Source organism: Osmia bicornis, chromosome 11 (genome assembly GCF_907164935.1).
Source record: "Osmia bicornis bicornis chromosome 11, iOsmBic2.1, whole genome shotgun sequence".
Classification (NCBI taxonomy): Eukaryota; Metazoa; Arthropoda; class Insecta; order Hymenoptera; family Megachilidae; genus Osmia; species Osmia bicornis.
The window spans coordinates 3,687,652-3,706,888 of NC_060226.1; the positions used below are offsets into that span (position 1 = coordinate 3,687,652).

The window sequence follows — 19,237 nt, forward strand, 5'->3', positions numbered from 1 at the left end:
TTGCAAGTTGGCGTGGGTGGTTTGCAAGCCGCTCCATATCGACTTCGGTTTCTTCGTGTCGTGCTCCAGATGACCGTGTCCCCGATGGACGAACCTCCTTCCACGAGGGACGAACCTCCCACACGACCTTCGGGGTCTCGATGTCTACATAATGCTCGGAGAAACGCCGAAGATCCATCCGGATAGAGGCTCGGCAATTAATCCTACGAATTAATTAATCGGATCACGGCCGCGATACCTATCTTACTGTTGAACGAGGAAGTTTCGTTCAGGCGTAGGCGACCCTAACACCGCGATCCCACGTCTCGATAAGGGCGCTCTCTCCTACTCATGGTGAACGCAACCCCACAGGATACAGGAAACCAGAACATTCCTCACGTCCTACCTTCGAAACAGGATTATCTTCGTCCATTCATCCCTTTGAGAGAGCAGCTTGGGACGTGTCACGTGGGCGTCGGGTACACCGGTCAGAAGGATTTTCATGCTGTTCGAAATTCCATACCGAGGATTTTTAGCTCCTGTGCTTTTTCAAAATTTTCTCTTCCTTCGAGGCAAATAATTTCATACGGTTCATTTTTATTTAACAAATTTTTATCAAATTGTAGATGATTTTAATAATTTCAGTTTCACAAGTTTTTCTCATCAGAAGTCTTGAATTAAATAGTAATTAGAATAAATTATTTGAATTTTAGAGCTAGAATTAATTATTCGATTTGCATAAAAAGAGAAACAAAAATCAATTGCAATACGGATCGTGCAATCGGTCAGTGAAAGTATGATTCATTACACAAACTGATTGTAGAGTCTTAGAAGCGCGTTATCAATGCTCATTATCAAGAATCGAATTGTTTTATTGTTGCAACACGTTTATCTTTTATTAGTCTTCCCTCCCTTTACCCTTTCTGTCCCTCACACGTCTCCCTAATAATAACACATTGTCCCAAGGAAAATTGCAACCGTCCTTTATAGAATGAGTTATCCAGTGTGAATGTGAATCCCTACATAGCTAGTACACTAGGTATATGCGCGCGAGGTAATAGTATATGAATAATTGAATATCCGCCCTATCCAACACGTATCTACCTATGTATATGCACCGAGTACATCGCTCCACTGCAGATTCGCTAACGGGTGTCCAGTTACGGAATCAATTCGCTTAACATTAAATATCTTTTAACACTTTGAATATCGTGGATACCACTGGTAATTAACACCACAAATTCAATATAACTCAGCAATTACAAGAAACTCGAAAAAAAAAAATTAATGAAGGTTCTAAGAAGGGAAAGAAAATAGATTGATGACCGAAGTTAATTTTCTGAAAACTTTTCAAGTGGGTAAAAAGTCAATTGCATTAAAATAATTGCATGAAGTACAATTATAGTCTATGTTTTTATTCTTGGAACCTTTTGATCGCATTGTTGTGGTTACTTCAGCGAATTCCCAGCGGATTCTTAGTATGTATACTATTATCGAAGAAGAATATGGTCTCATCGAACCAGAATCTATACGTCAGTCAAACAGATGCTGGTCATTCATGACACGTTCGCGGACGTTGTATAATTTACCATCGATACTTTGAAGCGTTCCGTCGCCAGACAGAACGGTAGGTACTACATGTTTCACAGTTTGTCCAGTGGTTGCATGTCAGGGGATAATCCTCGTGGGGAACGCTTCTCTAATTTAGTCCCAACCACATAAGTGTTTAGATGCGGAAAGCGTAACGATTGCAATATATTGTCGTTTATACTAACGTTTTCGGTTGATATTGGCAGGATATAACATTACACGTATTACACGAACATGGTATTAAATTAAAATTGGAGCGCTCCCCATGGTCTGCCATTCGAGGGATAAAAAGTATAAAGATTAAAAATTGTAATTCTTACCTTCACTTTTGCTATGGAGGTCAGTGGTAATCAGCACCACAAATTAGATATACTTGAATAATTGAAAAATAATAATTCCATAGTAATTAACTAATAATATAAAATAGTAAATAGCTTGAACTTTGAAATTTGATAGTTAACTGTTTTTATTCTTAATCACTGTTGCTTCAACGTATCTATCTTGCAATAAAGTATTCCAAGGGATAATTTAAATTGCACTCTACCGTGCTCCCGTGTATAAATCTTGATACAAGTAAACATCTTTCTATCCATTAAAAGTTTTAATTGCGTTTGATTGCACCGCTTCAATTTTCCGATTGCATCAAAAGTGAAAAGGTGGTTCAAAGAAAATGAAGGGTCGCTTCGTAATGGAGGATAATTGAAATCGAGATTCCATGGAAAAGATTTCGAGCGTGCACGTGGCAATTGTTCGAAGGACGTTCAACAATTAGTTATAACTCCGATAGGCAACGTGGCCGCATTCGCTGATAGGGGCGGTGTAGGAGAGACGAAGTGCACCGCTTAATAGTCATTCTCGCGTTGGGTGCATGAAAGGTCTTCGGTTCGTTTATTTGCTGAAGCCATATTGGTTACATAAAATCTAATCGTTAGACAAGTCTAACGCTTCTCAGATTTTTTTTTAGATCGTCGCTATTTCAATAGACTCGACCATCATTAATTATTAAATTCAATTTCGAAGATCGTTAAAATTTAGGAAACTTTCTAAGTTTGACAGCCGTATATTTTATAGAATTTGTAGAATTCTATAACTGCAAACAAATTTTTCATGAAAGCAATTTCTTTACGTTTACTCAGAATTATTGCTGAGATCTTCACACCGATCTTGAAATAATGAACGCGTTTCTACCTACGTATCTGTTCAGAACGAACGTAGCATCTCTGCACGTACAGAGTTCTTCTGTTTTTCTACTTAAACTTATCCACTAACATTCTCGTTCTGCTAAGGAATTTGATGATGCTCTTGCCGGCTCCATAGATGGACTTATTTTCTTATTATTAACTACTCTGCGCTCGTTTTTTCCCCTTTAGACATCAAGTTGCATTCGGCATTTGCCAAGGGTATAGCTCATTATAATTGACTGAACAAGATTATTTTGTGACTTCTCAATGTTTTGTCTATTGCTCTTTAAAAACTCGCAGGTTGAAGCGTTACGTTGTCTAAATGTATGTAAGTAACAAATGTACAATTTGTATTGATGTTATTCATTAGACAACTTTTGTTATTTGCACCAGAAAGCTTCATCGATCACTTCCTCGTGTCTAAGTTTATCGTTAGAGTATGTCCTTCAATTATTTAATCTCTTCATTATTCATCGTTTCTATCTACTTAGTTCTTCTAATAAAATAGTCATGAACACGGCCTAACTATAAGAAGAACCACTATCGATAATTGCGAAACTTTAGCCTTTACACAACTAAACTACACATTTTTAATCGAAATAAGTATGCTGTATAACTGAATACTGAGATTATGCAACATCGTCTTGCTACACATTGATTAATTGTCTTTTGTTGCTATAAACGCAATTAATAGTTTGAATTTGAATTTTGTTTATCATAATAATACACTTTACGACACTTCTTACTGGTGTAAGAAGATGGTGTACTTAAATTGGAATATTTTATACTTCTATCGTATTTTATAATGTCAAACAGATTACCATTGTCGTTAATTGAATTATTATATTTATTTTGCATAATCCTTCCTATTTTTATACAAACTTCAACGCCGACTCTGTCTTTCTGCAATTCTCCCGTAATGGAATCCGGCGTTGTGCACCTGCGAAACAATCGCAAAGGCACGCAGATTGCCATGAACGCGTGCTTTCACCGTAAAGGGTTACCGGCAGGGTGAGATACGTATCGCGGGGCTGGAAAACGGCAATGGGGGTGGGCGAGAAGGGAGGCATTGTAAGTTCATCGATGCTGCTTGCTAATGAGACAACGCGCCTCGCTACCGAACGGCCTTTTTCCGGAAGCGTGTAAAGCGTTCCCGCACACTGCTGCCAACAGGTTTTGCACGCCACTTTGCTTCACTTTTATCGTCTCGAATATCTAAGACTGTAAATATTCAAACGCGTACATCATTTCGTACATTGGAAGAATAATTTAGAAAGAACGGTGTGACATTTAGAAAATGAAGATCATGTAAAATAGAAAATTGAATTAAAATTTGGGCTCTCTCCGTCCGATCGTCGAAGAATATTCTTGATTAAAGTACAAAGGAACAACAAGAAGAAGTAAATTTTATTATTACTGAAATCATGACACCACCAAAAACATAAAGGATACGATTAGTTACATCTCATCGTAATAATTTAATCATCCAGTGTAATGGTAAATGCGAAAGAAAAACGAAAGTGTTCGATGAAACGACGTTCATCAAGTTTTGCTAGTCGTTGCACCGACCGGTTCGATATTATTTGCGGCAAGATTATTTTTGTAATTGCCAGGATACATGGTGCTCGCGTTACCACACCATCGTTGATGGATCTGCCGTTGACTTGCGAAGCGATCCCACGGGTTCAGACAGATATGGGCGTGGAGCATTTAAATCAATTTACGGACACGCATGAGTAGCCGCGACGAGTATTTCCAGTGTTCTATAAAGCCGCTTCCTATGATCAGTTTCAATCGAGTCCTTGGAAACACTGGATTTTTAATATTCGCCCTCGAAACCAGACGAGAGGAACACAATAATTAAACGATGACGACTGAACAACGATGTAAATCGTTCAGCGGAAGTTTCTTTTTTTTTCTTCTTCTTCTTCACTCTTCTTTTGCGCTTTACTTGCACGTAACGTTGACTCGTTGCCGCTGGTATATAGAGCTACTCATCAATGTTTTCCGACCTTACATATGCGTCATCGGAGTAACCCTTTGTTCGAGGGTATAATTAGCTCTACATACACGAGCGCGGAGCTCGCGTACGTAGCGCTTCCACCTACGGATTCGCTTGGAATCGAAGCGGACGATGCCATCGGCACCGTGTCGCAACTTGTAAGGAAAAAATAATCTATCCAAGTGGATCGTATTTATGGCATTCTATAATATCCGACATTTGCAGGAAATTAAAACCGCCTGACGTTGCCGCAACGTAGAATCATTTTTAATGCATCGACTGCCACGGTTGAAATGGACGTGTATACCGTAGAGGAGCTTTGAGTTTCTTGATTAATAATGATGTACAAAATTACGTTTCTCACTTCTTTTATTAATCATTTGGGGCACAGGTCAGTGACAGTCGCATTGGTGACACGTGGTTTGGTGAGCTAGAGGTGCTTCCGTTTATTAGTTATACTAATAAGAGGTTATCTGCTGATCACACCACCATTGTAATCCGCTTTTCTGATCACATTACGAACCGGTTCAGGTGCAACTTTTATATTGTAATCCACTTCGACCAGTCCTTCCAATGCTGATGCACTTGTTCTTCGTTTGCTTCTAATTGTTCTTAAGATAAAAAGCTCATATCGTGATTAATTTCTAAGATTAATCTTTTCGATTTAACTATACTTCTATAGAATATATTGCTTCAAAGCGGAATCCTTATCTAAAATCGACGTTTCTTTTTCCCGTGTGTTAAGGGTTAAATTACAAGAATTCTAGAGGGGGTAAATAAAATTATTCAGTAAGTGCATCCTTCAGGGTGGGAAGGTCCTCGCAAAGTACATAGAAACGGAGGAGGCCGGTCCTTATTACCGATTCGCCGAAATCTGGCGTCGATCATAAATCAAACGAGAGTCGTTTCTCTCGGTGCGAGGCGTTCGCTAACAGAGATCATTAGCGCGCCACCTCGAACCGGCTCCAAACCCAATTAGGGTCATCCGCTCGTGCTGGTCTGCGATGGCACGGCGCGCGGCGAGCCGATAAAAAATCCATCGCGATGAATTACATCGAACCCTGTGGACCGTACGAACTCTTCCGTTTCCGAAATTCCCATCTGTAACGATCGTTCGATGCTTGCAACGGTACGGGTGGAGCGCGAGTCGACGACGAAGCCGTATCAATCACATTAAGGGATGTTTTTGCAATAATTCCTGCCAGCTTGACGGTGGTATACACACCGATATACGTGCACGTAAACGCGCACCGTGTATCGACGAGAATGTATACACGTAGATGGGGATCGTAAGCTAGGTAGGTAGCCGCCATGTCTAATTATGTCGCATTGATTTTGTCATTAGCCACCCCTGCGGCTGTTGTTGCCGACGCGGCCTCGACGGCAGAGCAAAAACCACCTTCTAGCAACGTTCGACGACGAAACCAGACCGCCTGTTCTGCATTCGTCCCCTATCGAGGCTCGTTCGAATACGATGCCAGTAACTTTCAGAATCCAGGAATTCTAACTGGAAAACTATCTTTTTACATTTTCTTTTTGTAGTCTTGTAATTAGATACCTGTGTAAATACTTGGGACATTCCAAAATTATTTTAAATATCTTTCGAACAATTGACCGTCTACACCGAAAACCACGTGTAGGGGGACCCGTAGTAACATGATATACCAACATGCAAAAGCTCATTAACATCTGAGGGGGACACTTGAAATGGTTTCCTTATAAGATGATGTCCGGGTTTAAACATTACAGTGCTAACAGGTTTTCACCTGAGATTTTATTGTGAGAAATAAATTGAATTTAATAAGTGCCTGATATTGTTCGAAGTTATAACAGAGGAATAAACAACGATTTACGAAGCTCCGATGCTATCGGTACATAATGTTCCAGTATTTATGGTACAACACGGAATGGAGTAATTTCACTTGAAAGTAAAATTTATTCACGTGCTACTTCGTTTCCGAGAAAATTAAATTTAATGATTTTTTAAAGTATTTGTAAGAAAATGACAATTTCTATAATTTTTCTTTTCATTTTAATGCTGTTATTTATTTTTACAAAATGCAACTTGAACGAAATGAAATAAGTTGCCAATAATTGATAAGGTAGAATGGAATTTACAAAGGCATATCGACAGTTCGTTTTGAAGATCGTGCAGTTGTTTCGGTTGTTCAGCATCTCGAGTTCCGCCTACGATCGGCGATCTCGAAGGCGGGAAAGAAAGCGTGCATATCGGTTGGTCGCGGGAATGCACTTCTCTCACGGGATCGGCTTAATTGCAGGGCGAAAACACTAACGGGGTTAATTGGTGGATCCGCGTTCGGACCGGATGCCCGTCGGCCCCCACGTGAATTGGACGACGAAAATTCGATGAAATCTAATAATCGGTGACCGCCGCGCCGGATCAGCCAAAGCCGGCCAATACGCGCGGCCTTTACGTGCGTGCGCGTGCGTGTTACAAGCGAATTTCTCACGGTACATTGGAAGGAAATTATAAGGGAATGGGTTAAACTGCGGGTTACCCCACGGGGGTAAGAGAGCAGCGAATGAGAAGAAGAATAGAATGAACGAGAGAGAGAGAGAGAGGAATGGATGCAGAAGCAGAGAAGAGGGAGTTGAGATTGAACTGCATCCACTCCTTGGACCAGACGAATCATATTAACCCTAGAACTCCCAAATTGTGGGATTCCTCGAAACTACTATTCGACAATTTTTAAATTAGAGATGTTTTCTTTGTGTAGAAAATTCTGAAAAATTTTTTTAATATCGTTGTCTATACTTTAACCCTTGAACAACGAAGCCTGGGTCTGAGGGTTAACAGAAGAACAGTTTATATAGTAATAAATGAAATATTTAAAATTTTTCGTCAATGGATAGGTTTATTTGTTACTATTTAATAAAATGAAATAAACGCGTTTAATTGTTGAAAAAATATAAATTTTTAGCTTGAAGGTATAAAAACGAGTATGGTTTCGAGGAACCGTCTCCCTTGAGCTTTCGCGTGACAGCTCGAGGCTCGGGAGTTCTAGGGTTAATTGATATCACAAAGAAGTCGTGGTTGAGCTCATCACCTAACCCAACCTAACCTCATAATCGCGAGCTTGTCTGGTGGATTAAACGCCGCCCGAATCCATGTTGCACGTAAATTACGCGCGCCTCCTTCGTGTGCTCTGCCCTTCGTTTATTACCGTTGTCTTCGATCAAGAGCCTCTCTTCGCTGCTCTCCCATCGTTCTTCTCTTCGTTCACCCACCTTCCTTCCGTTCCCTTCTTCATCGTCCCCTTCCCTATCGCCTTCGTCCCCACCTTATCACCGGTTCCCTTCTCCATCGCTACGTTTAGCGTTCTCCTCGGGTTGTGCTCTCGTTCGACTGCGAATGAGCATCGCAAATGGCAAGCGGGTGTACTCGGCTCGTACAATTGGAAAATCATTGATTAATTGAATGCTCGCGAACCTCTTCGCTGATTGGCTAATCACGTGGACGCGCGTTCTATTCTCGAGAATCACGATCAATCCTTGGACAACTTGGAAACACATAGTTACAAACTGTACAGCGGTAATTGAACGTTAGACGTTCATTGCTAAAGAGTGAACGAATATTTTTTACCTTATTCCATATTTAAGTTATATTTTATAATTGAGGCTTTGGTAATGATGGTAGTAGGTAATAATAGCAATAATGAAAGGAGCAGAAATACAAAGTGTTATATTTAATGATCAATATTATTAAACAGATTTTGAAGTAGGATACTTCACAGCAGTTCCTTAATGGTGACTCTTAAATTTGCATAAATAATAATGAATCTTACCGAGAACAAATTAGCTACAAAAATACTTTCAAAGAAAAAATTTAATGAACCTGGAATGAACGTGGAATGAAAAGTAAGTTTTTACTTGCTAAAGCTGTTTTATTCTAAATTCAAATTTGTTAATCAGTCAAATGTAAGTCACAATACTGTGTACGTAGAGGGAAATGGTTGAAATTTTTAAGAGAAATTCCTATTCATAATGCCGATTCCGTTGAATTTAAACGGTGCTGGTCTGGAAAGGTCCCTTCTGGGGCGCATTAACGCGTTCGAACAGCAATTATTTCCTCCGCTCTTTGCGCAGAAACGTAAAGGAACCGGCTGATTCGGTTTGCATCATTCGTCTTCGTCTCGGATCGGCACGCAAGCTCGCCTGAGAAATAAGAACAGACACGATATTCAATAAATAACGAGACGCGTACGAGATAATTGGGAGGCCATAATTGCGCGCATCTTTCGTATTTCGTGTCTGAACGAAATGCGCGACCGATCGTCATGTGGGCCCCGCAGGGCCGCCTCGATTCTTTCTGCCATCGGTGAAAACACAAAAGGGACTTTCGCGTGAGGAGCCGTACACCTCGGTTCGGTTTCCGGTGAAACGGCGCGACAAACAAAAGGCCATTGCGACGATTTCGCGGTTGTTCGCCGAATGTTTACCCCGCATCATCGAAACCCTTGTCCACTGTTTCCCGTTCGACGTTGAATTGTCACTCGCCGTTTTCTCTGTCTGTCTCGTTTCTTTCTGTCTCGATTCCTGTTCTTCTTCTCTCTCACACCAACATCGAGCGCAAACTCATCAACCACCTGCGTTCATCCTCGACTTTCTCTCGAGCAACGATTATGTTCCGTCCGATTCGTATTATTTGCTCGTTTCATGTTTTGGCATAGGGCAATTGTCTTTCCGCGCGGCAGCTCGCCACGAGACACGGAAACGATGCGTTCCTTTCGTGGAAACGATACTTCTGTTTATAACCCTTCTGTTAGCTGTTGGAAATTCGCGTTCAGTTAACCCTTGGACGACGGACCATGGCGAGGGGCACGATTTTCATTCAGTTTTCTATTTCACGTTATTTTCATTTTCTAAATTTTACGCTGGTCATTTGAAATTATTCTTTCAAGCAGATGAACAATTGACCTGTTTTGTAATCAAGCAACGACGTAACAGGTTATTAACGTGAATCGGAAGAATCAAAGAGAAACGCACCCTACCAAAAATTGCATAATGGCGGAATAGTTAAGATTTTATCGTGTAATGAAAGACGAATGCAAGGTGAAAGAGTAGAAACTTCCATTGAGATCCAGCCTGATTGAGGATTTCTTGCCACTGGGCTGTTCTTCGATTCCTAGCTTCCTTCAAACGGATGATAAATTAGCTAGAAATAGATAACTCGGGACAGGTGATGTTAGATCGGCAGATGTTTTTCGTTATACAACAGCTTGACTCTAATTTAACCATCAGTGTTATTTCCCGTTCTTTTTTTTTTTTATTAATAGACACCTACACGTGCTACATGCCAACTTTATGATTATCATACTAACGGTTAAAGTTTATAAACAGACAATTATTTTTGTAAGCTAAGTTTGGGAATTCGGTTAGATTTACGTGCCGCTTATAAAGCTGGAATAATTATCAAGTGAAAGAGGAAGGGAAATAAGGGAAACTCGACGAGCGTTATCGACCCCCATAGTTTACCTTTTTCCGAGAATCGATAAACGATCATCGAGACTCGCGTATCACCAAAGCGATATTGTAAAAGGCGCCTAGGGTAGAGTCGTTGGATTATGGAGTTTGCATCACGGAATTACAACTCTGCTCAGAGTGGAAGAGAAAGGTGGACGCGGGTATATAGAGAGGGCGAGAGAAAGAGGCAGTACGATGTTATGCATCTATGTATCATGATGTCCAGCGGCGAGCTTGCAACGAACGAGAAAGACGATCCGGGATCATAGGTTGAAGAGGGAAAAAGAATTTTCCTAAATAGCTTCCATAACACGAAAGACTCTCGAGTCCGTCACGCTGCGCTACACCCCTTATACACGCGTGCACCCACACGCGCGTAAATCCGCATACACCCACTCCTCTCATTATTAACCCGTTAGATTCCGAGAATTCTTGCGGCCGCGATCTTTCGAACCGCGAACCAAATGATTCGAGGCCGCGATTTCGCGTAATTGGGGCTAGATTATTAGACGCATGTTCTTAGCCGGCAGGCATCCGAGTTATAATCTCGTATGCTGTTGACTTAGCGATCCATCCGTAGGTGATATCTCACGGTGATGCAGTCATCGCGTGTCCTCGACCTTCGACCGGATAGAACAACGCCGTCCATTGAGAAGGGAAATATTTCTATGTTTGCTAGAGCAGACAATTTGTCGTTTTATTGGTAAAAAGAAAAAAAAAAGAGGAAGGATTCAAAAGGAAACGTTAGAAGAGGAATACTTTAATCTGAGTATGCACAAGACTAGCATTCATACTCGAACGTTCAACATTTTTCCGTTATATCTTTTTTCTTGGGCATGCATGAAGCAAAGAGAGACGTCAATACCCAATCGATAGATAAGCTTGGACGACGGATCGCAAACACAGCTGGGTCCACGAAGGGCTCAGGTAATCCGAATACAGGGTGCCTTGTGTTACCGTGCCAAGTCTTTGGTTTTGTGTACCCATTCGCTGCCATCGTCGGCTCGATCCTCTGTACACGCAGCTTGCTACGTTTTCCATGTATTTGTCTGTCCTCAAAGCGAGATCTGTTTGCCGTGGATTATCCTGCCAGACTATCTTATAATGTTTCTTGCGGAATCGTTACACCTCGAGCCTGGCAGATTAGAGCCTTCAACTTTCTTTCCGAGAAAGAACGTTTACATATTTCGCATAGTTTACCGATTATTAAAAGCTCAACACTGTTGCTAATTATGCAATTGCATTTTCTGTTGCAGGTACGACCTGGGGTTGTGTCGGGGTAGCTAGTAAAGCATCTGTTGGTGGCGGAGAGGAGATTTCGACGAACGAAGAGCAAACGAAGAGGGCGGGGAGCACGTTTGGCAGGAGAAGGAGGAGAAGAAGAAGAGGAAGTCGAGAAAGTGTAGGCGCAGGCGCCTTAGGTGATGTGAGGCTGGCGCCCGCCTCACGTTTGGGGTGATGCCCTCCAGTGAGCCTCATCCCCCCCAGTACCACCTTCAGCACCACGCCATTCCTCCCTCGCATCTTCAGCAACATACGTCGAGCGCGATCGGGCAACATCAGCTCTACCAGCAGCTGGTGGCGGCCCATCATCAGCAACAGCAACAACAACAACAGCAGCAGCAGCAACAGCGACAGCAGCAACACGGCGGGCTTTTTCAAAATTCCGCGTACACGCAACAGAAGCAGGAGATGAGCCCGGAGGAGGAGGGGGGTCGAGGGGGCGGGTCCCCCCCGGCAGCAGGGGCTGCACTACATCAGCCTCATCACCCCCGGACGGCTAGTCCACCCTCAGGCACTGAACCCTGCACCCGAGATGCTATACCAACGCCTACGCCAATCGCGGATACTACCACAACAACAACGACAACTACTATGACAATGCAGTCGCAAGGGCAACAGCAGGAACAACAAGGTCCAAGCCCTAGTCCCAGTCCAACAGGGGGTGATGTTGAAAAATTTGACGGAAAGATTGTCTATAATCCCGACGGCTCGGCGTATATTATCGAGGGAGAGAGCGAACTTAGCGAGGATGATTCGTTGCCGGACGGTTGTATCGTAGATGGGCGCGGTGTGTCGGTTCCTCATTCTCTGGTATTTCCTCAAATCGCTAGCGCGTACTACGTGTCAAGACTGTACGCGCATCAGGCTTATCAGCAACAGCAGCAGCAGCAGCAACAACGTTCGACGGTGCAGCAGCACAATCCCGATCTTCCCGTGATGCACAGTTATCGAGTGATCAGTTACAGAAGCGCGGAGGGTAGTAAACAACCGCCCCCACCTCCGGCGACCCCTCCACCTCCCGCTGCATCCGTACCCGTCAAACCTATCCTAATGTGCTTCATATGTAAACTGAGTTTTGGTTACGCGAAGAGTTTCGTGGCGCACGCACAGGGTGAGCATCAGCTAACCTTAATGGAGGACGAAAGGCAGGTACTCTCTCATTCAACTGCATCGGCTATCATTCAAGCCGTGGGTAGAGGAAAGCAACCTTTGGTCAGTTTCCTCGAACCCGTGACTAGCTCCACGTGTCCGCAACCATCGCCCGCTCAAATGCAAAGCCAACAGCAACAGCAACGCACCGATTCGAATGATCACGAAACGCCAACGACGACCAGTACACCTGCCAGCACCCCGGGTGTACCGAGCAGTCCTCAACAACAGCAGCAGCAACAACAGCAGAGGCCGTCGTCGAGTACTCCTACGACACCCACGTCTCATTCGAATCATCCTCTCGCGTATAATCATCAGCAGACGCAGCAACATCAGTGGACCGGCGCTCAAGTGAGCGCAGCATCGTGGGCGAAAGCACCGGAAGCCGTTGGCATTCATTACACTTCACCGCCGCCACCGCAGTCTTCGTCGACGAAGGGTTCGCCGTCTTCGTACGCCGCTCTAACTCAGCAACCACCGAATTTTCTGACTGGCACGACCATCGGCGTTTGTCCGGAGCACATGCAAGGTAGGCCGAGCGGGGTCGAGTGTCCGAAGTGCGAGCTTATACTGGCTAGCAGTAGATTAGCCGGTCCCGGTGGTCCGCTAGCTGGTATTCATAGTCGGAACTCCTGCAAAACCCTGAAATGTCCTAAATGTAATTGGCACTACAAGTACCAAGAAACTCTGGAAATACACATGAAAGAGAAACATCCGGAGAGCGAAACCTCTTGCATTTACTGTATCGCTGGTCAACCGCATCCTAGATTAGCGCGCGGCGAAACGTACACGTGCGGATACAAACCGTACAGGTGCGAGGTATGCAACTATTCCACCACGACGAAAGGGAATCTCAGTATTCATATGCAAAGTGACAAGCATTTAAACAACATGCAGGAGCTTCAGCAGGGTAGCGGCGGCAGTACGAGCGCGAACAATCCATCGTCGTCGCAAGACGCGCCGATGCCGACGAGAAGTCCGCATCATCAACAAAATCATAGCCCTCATATCACTGGCCAGGTCGGTAATCAAGGTAAACCGAAACCGACGTTTCGTTGCGACGTGTGCAACTACGAGACGAACGTCGCTCGAAATTTAAGGATACACATGACCAGCGAGAAACATACGCACAATATGCTGGTTCTCCAACAGAACGTGAAACATATGCAGACGTTGTCCGCGCTACAGTCTCATCATCAGCAGGCTCAACACCATCATCAAGCGCAACAACAGCATCAGCAGCAACTCGAGCAGCTGCTTCATCTGGGCGGTTTGGACAAGCCGCAACACGCGGAAGCGGCATTGGCTGATATGGCTTACAATCAGGCTTTATTGATCCAAATGATGACCGGGGGTCAGTTACCACCTCAACTTCCACCAGAGATTATGGGCGGTATGGCGAGTATGAGCGCGATGGGCAACCTTGGCGGAGACGTTGGTCTATCGCCGGACAGCATGGATCCACCACCGGAACCAGCGGATCCCGATCCGTCTCATCTCTATCACTGCTGCGTTTGTAATAATTTCGCGACCGATTCGTTGGAAGCTTTGAGCCATCACCTGGGCGTCGACAGGACCAGAACGCGGGAGGGGGAGATCCTCGCCCTGGTGGCTGGCCACTTCGTTTGTAAACTTTGTTCCTATAAAACTAACTTAAAAGCGAACTTTCAACTTCACTGCAAAACCGATAAGCACCTCCAACGTCTGCAGCACGTGAATCACGTGAAAGAGGGTGGGCCTAGAAACGAGTGGAAACTCAAGTACTTAGCCTCACCCACTAGCGCCCCGCAATTACGCTGTCACGCATGCGATTATTACACGAATAGCGGCCATAAATTGGCCTTGCACGCTGCATCGCCCAGACACGAAGCCGCGGCTCTACTTCTTCGTCACCTGTTAGAGGCGAGCGCCAATGTACCGTCTCAGGCGAAATTGTATCATTGCGCGCTGTGCGGGTTCAGCGCGAGACACCGATTGCCGCTTCTGCAGCATGTCCGATCGTTGAGACATCTTCAAATGGAACAGTTGCATCAGTTACATCGGCGAAGCGGCATTCAAGGAAACGAAACCCCTCATACCGACATCGGTGACGTTTTTCAAGTGATGAGCGATCCTGATGTACCACCCACGCAACAACCAAGTCCTTCTACACCGACTACTCCGAACGCTACTAACGTCAATAGTGGTGAGTAATGCCTTATTCTAAATTAAATATATTTTTTGCTTTTATTAAAATACATCACAGAAGTAACTTCTTAATTCTATGATCGGTGGGAAATAATTAACGAATATCATTGAAGACAAATTTTTAGATCAGTAGAAATGCGCCGAACGAGCAATGATAGAAAAGTTTTAAATTCAGCGTAGATTTGAACGAGAGATTCTTTCTCGCACCTGTCGAATCTTATGAAATAAAGAATTGATCGCGCTTTTAATGAATTCAGTATTTTCATCGATGATCGCGTAATTAACATACAACAACAGCAATTTCGCATGGCATATGGCTGTGGCGTGTGCTGCGGCACGCACAATACCGAGCGTTATTCTATCGGTGCCCTGTACTTACATAAATATATGAAGAGGGCACGTACGAACTGCAAGCGTCCTTCCTCGCGTTTTATCCTCGCAACTGACGCTGTTCGATGTAAATACGGTTCCAGACAATATCAGACCACGCGAATAGGCGGGCTTCTTTTATTCCTTGCCTTGCTTTCTCCGTCAGTCACGCGTTTTTCCCTCGTTGTAACGACCTGTCGATAATTTTACTTCGCCCATCTATAATTTCGAGTATTGTTAATTCAGACGAGGAAGCATCTGCGATATCTGCACACCACGTTGCGTCTTCCTCGATACTTTTTTCGTCGTTAACAAAACTCTTTCACCTGATACGGTGTGTTGTAATATTAACTTCCATCAGCTGTTCGATAAATGGGGCTTACTTTCTTCTACGATTTACGAAGGAAAGGCGAAGTGAGTCACGAGCATTTCCTTTATAGTTTCGAACATCGTTTCCTTTAACCCTTGCTGAATTAGATTAAAATTGAGGCTCTCTCCGTGGTCCGTCGTCCTAGGGTTAATCCTTTCGTGACCGAATTAACTTCTCTTAAAAATCATTTGTTAACGTTTACTGTTTATATTGTATTAAGAATAGAAATGATCAATTTGATATTGTCAATAAATTATTGATAGAATATCACAGCGGATAAAAGGGCTTCCTCTCTCCCTATACTGTCACATATGATTTACTTTCTCTCACAACATTATCGGTTTATATTTCTGTTCTCATGCAGCGGCAAGATTAATGGCCGTTTTTCGGCTTTTAAGATTTCTGATATTGATCGACGATTTATCGGGGTCTTGATAGAAAAACGAATTACACGGTCGTGTAATTCAGAGATTGCGATAAAAAAATAACACACAGAATTTATGTTGTTCGTTAAACAGTTATAATATATTTACAGGTAACACTGATTCGCATGAAATACAGGTTGCAAATAAAAAGATAAATCATACTTTTCTGATTCTTATTTAATCTTCGGTTCTGATTCTGACAATTCGATCCCCTTTACATCGCAAGTTTATTAAAGTAGGCATTGTTTGTTCATCATGAGCGAATCTTTGTTCTGTGTTTTCAGAACGCCGCGAGGAGGGTAGCGATTGCGGTAGCGAGGTGAAGCAGGAACCGGACAACGATCAAGAACCGGAACAAGAAGCCGAGACCGAACAGGAGGAAGTCATCTGTCCGTATTGCACTTATCAGCCGACATCACGCGAAGAATTGAGACAGCATTTGCAAGTGGCTCATGTTCAAGACTCGGAGGACAAAGTAGAGGCTGTTAAGGAAGAACCAGCTCCGGAATTGTTGTGCCCGTTGTGTCAGGATAGCTTCAAAGAGCGTTCCGCTTTGGAGAAACACGTGATGCAAATTCATTCGGTGAACGCCGACGGTTTGCAGCGGTTGTTGCTTCTGGTAGATCAGAGCCACTGGTTGAACAACAATCCGCGAAACACTTTAACCCCGGCAGCGACTACGCCAACGTCACCGACCACCACCACCAAGCCGGTACAGGAAGAAGATATGAGCGAGCGCGGCATGAACGAGGAGATAGAGGAGATTACCAGATGCACTATTTGCGGACGCGTGTGTCGCTCTTTGGAGGAGTTGCAACAACATCACAGGGAGATCCATCCGGCCACTACGCCTACGTTGGCGGTCAGCGAGAAACACGTTTACAAGTATCGGTGCGGACAGTGCAGCCTCGCGTTCAAGACCTTGGAGAAACTGCAGCAACACTCGCAGTATCACGCGATCAGGGATGCGACGAAATGCGCGCTTTGCGGCCGATCCTTTCGTTCGGTTCAAGCGCTTCAGAGACATCTTGAATCGGCTCACGCGGATCTCCACGAGGACGAGTTGGCTCAATACAAGCAGAGCCTGCTGCACGCTCATCCGTTGCTTTTAGCGCTCACCGAGGAAGCTCTGCGTAGACAAGGCAACTTGAGCGGGGAACAGAACCCGGAGGACGATACCAGCAAGGCGGACGAGGAAGAGAGTGACGCGAGCGATTCATCGCCTCTGCACAAGGAACAACGTCTCTTGGAGGATTATCTGAACAGCCAAACGGTTGCCGAGGATTCTTACCACGATCCGGGCAGAAAGTTCAAATGTCATCGTTGCAAGGTAGCCTTCACGCGGCAGAGTTATTTGACCGGGCACAATAAGACCCTGTTGCATCGCAAAGGGGAGAAGATGTCTTATCCGATGGAGAAGTATTTGGATCCGAATAGACCATACAAATGTGACGTTTGTAAGGAGAGTTTCACTCAGAAAAATATACTGCTCGTTCATTATAATAGCGTTAGCCATTTGCACAAGTTGAAGAGAGCCATGCAAGAGCAGGGTAACAACAACACTCTGATCTCGGTTGTACCTCCTGCCAGTCCGACGGAATCGCCGGACTCTCAGCAGGACCAGGACAAGAAGCCTTACAAATGTAACATTTGTAAGGTCGCGTATTCGCAAGGTAGCACTTTGGATATTCACATGAGAAGCGTGCTCCATCAGACGAGGGCTAGCAAACTGCCAGATCTCGCGGCTAGCGGGCAATTGGATCTTGCTCGTCCGCTAATCGAACAACCACCTCCAACCAGTCCGAACAGTTCACCAGTTAACACCAGCACTGGTAACGCAGGCTCCATGTTATCCTGTCCGCGATGCAGCGCTCTGTTCGTGAACCAAGAACAACTGGCCACGCATCAGCAACTCTACTGTATCTTCAGCAATCCGTTGGCGTTGTTTCAACAATTGGCAGCCTCGCAACAGCTCGCTTCATCGGCCCCCGCTAAAACCCCACCGCCTATGTCTACCACTCCAGGCCCGCAGCAACACATGCAACAAACTACTCAGCACTCTTCGCAGACGACGCAGGATATACTATCGCAGCCGCGGCACAAAACGTCGCAGATGTATAAGCATCTGTTGGAGAGTTTCGGATTCGACCTGGTGATGCAGTTCAACGAGAATCATCAGAGACGTCAACGGAAGGAGGAGGAGGCCGCGGCTGCGCTTCAGGCTCAGCAGCAACAGCAGAAGCAGGAACAACAGAAGCAAGCTCTTGCCGCTCAAGCTGCGCGCGAAAGGGAAGAAGAAGCTGAAGAGCATACCGACGACGATGTGATACCAGAATTAACTAGGAGCACTTGCCAGCATTGTAACAAGGAGTTTAGTAGCGTGTGGGTCCTCAAGGCCCACTGCGAGGAGGTACATCGTGATCTGGTACCGCGAGAGTTTTTGGAAAAGTATGCTCAACAATTCAAATGCGAATACGAAAAGAAAAGCGTCGTGGTGACAGTTGCGACATCTTCGTCTACATCTTCCGGGCCAAGGAGCTCGACACCCGCCTCCGGCCAGGTACAGGACGTTGTTTCGGACAAGGAACAACGCGAGAAAGAGAAGGATGAACCTGCTGAGAACAAAGATCGCATCAGCAAGACTCCGGAAGCCACATCAACCACTCCAGCAACAACTCCGGCGTTAAGTAATACACCATTGTCGAGCACGGATTCAACGACTCCTACCGTACTGGCAACAAATTCATCGCTTCATATTCAACAACCGCAACAACAACAGCAGCAACAGCAACAGCAGCAACAGGCGCAACAGCCTCAACAGCAACAGCAACAGCAGCAGCAGCAACACGCTCAGTTAACTCTGGCTCAACAAATGACTGAAATGCAGGCTGCTTTGAATGCAATGGCTGCATCTCAACTGCAGCAGCAACTGCAACAGTATCCTGGACTGATGATGGGTATGATGGGTCTACCTCTTGGATTAAACGTACCTGCTTTAGCTGCCATGAACCTTCAGCCACCGCTAGTACCAATGATGTTACCACCACCTCCGTACGATGGAACGGCCACCGCGTATCCGCCTATCAATGCTCAGGCTGATCTTCTCGCTAAGCAACATCTCGCCCTGCAGCAACAACAAGCAGCTGCCGTGAGTAATTTTACAATTCTTTAATACGCAATCTTTGTGTCACACATTTTCCGCTTGGAGAAAATAAGG

General features: G+C 44.6%; 1 protein-coding gene across 8 annotated transcripts in view; it reads left to right on the forward strand.

The window, feature by feature from the left end:
• LOC114875152 (zinc finger homeobox protein 4) overlaps nucleotides 1-19,237 on the forward strand; it is a 233,612-nt gene that overhangs the window by 150,435 nt on the left and 63,940 nt on the right. For all 8 annotated transcript variants that reach the window (XM_046287694.1, XM_046287698.1, XM_046287696.1 and 5 more), the window contains 2 exons: nucleotides 11,493-14,854; nucleotides 16,305-19,168. In XM_046287694.1, the coding sequence (XP_046143650.1) occupies nucleotides 11,695-14,854; nucleotides 16,305-19,168 (6,024 nt within the window). In that variant the 5' untranslated portion in view covers nucleotides 11,493-11,694. The remainder of the gene's footprint in view (nucleotides 1-11,492; nucleotides 14,855-16,304; nucleotides 19,169-19,237) is intronic.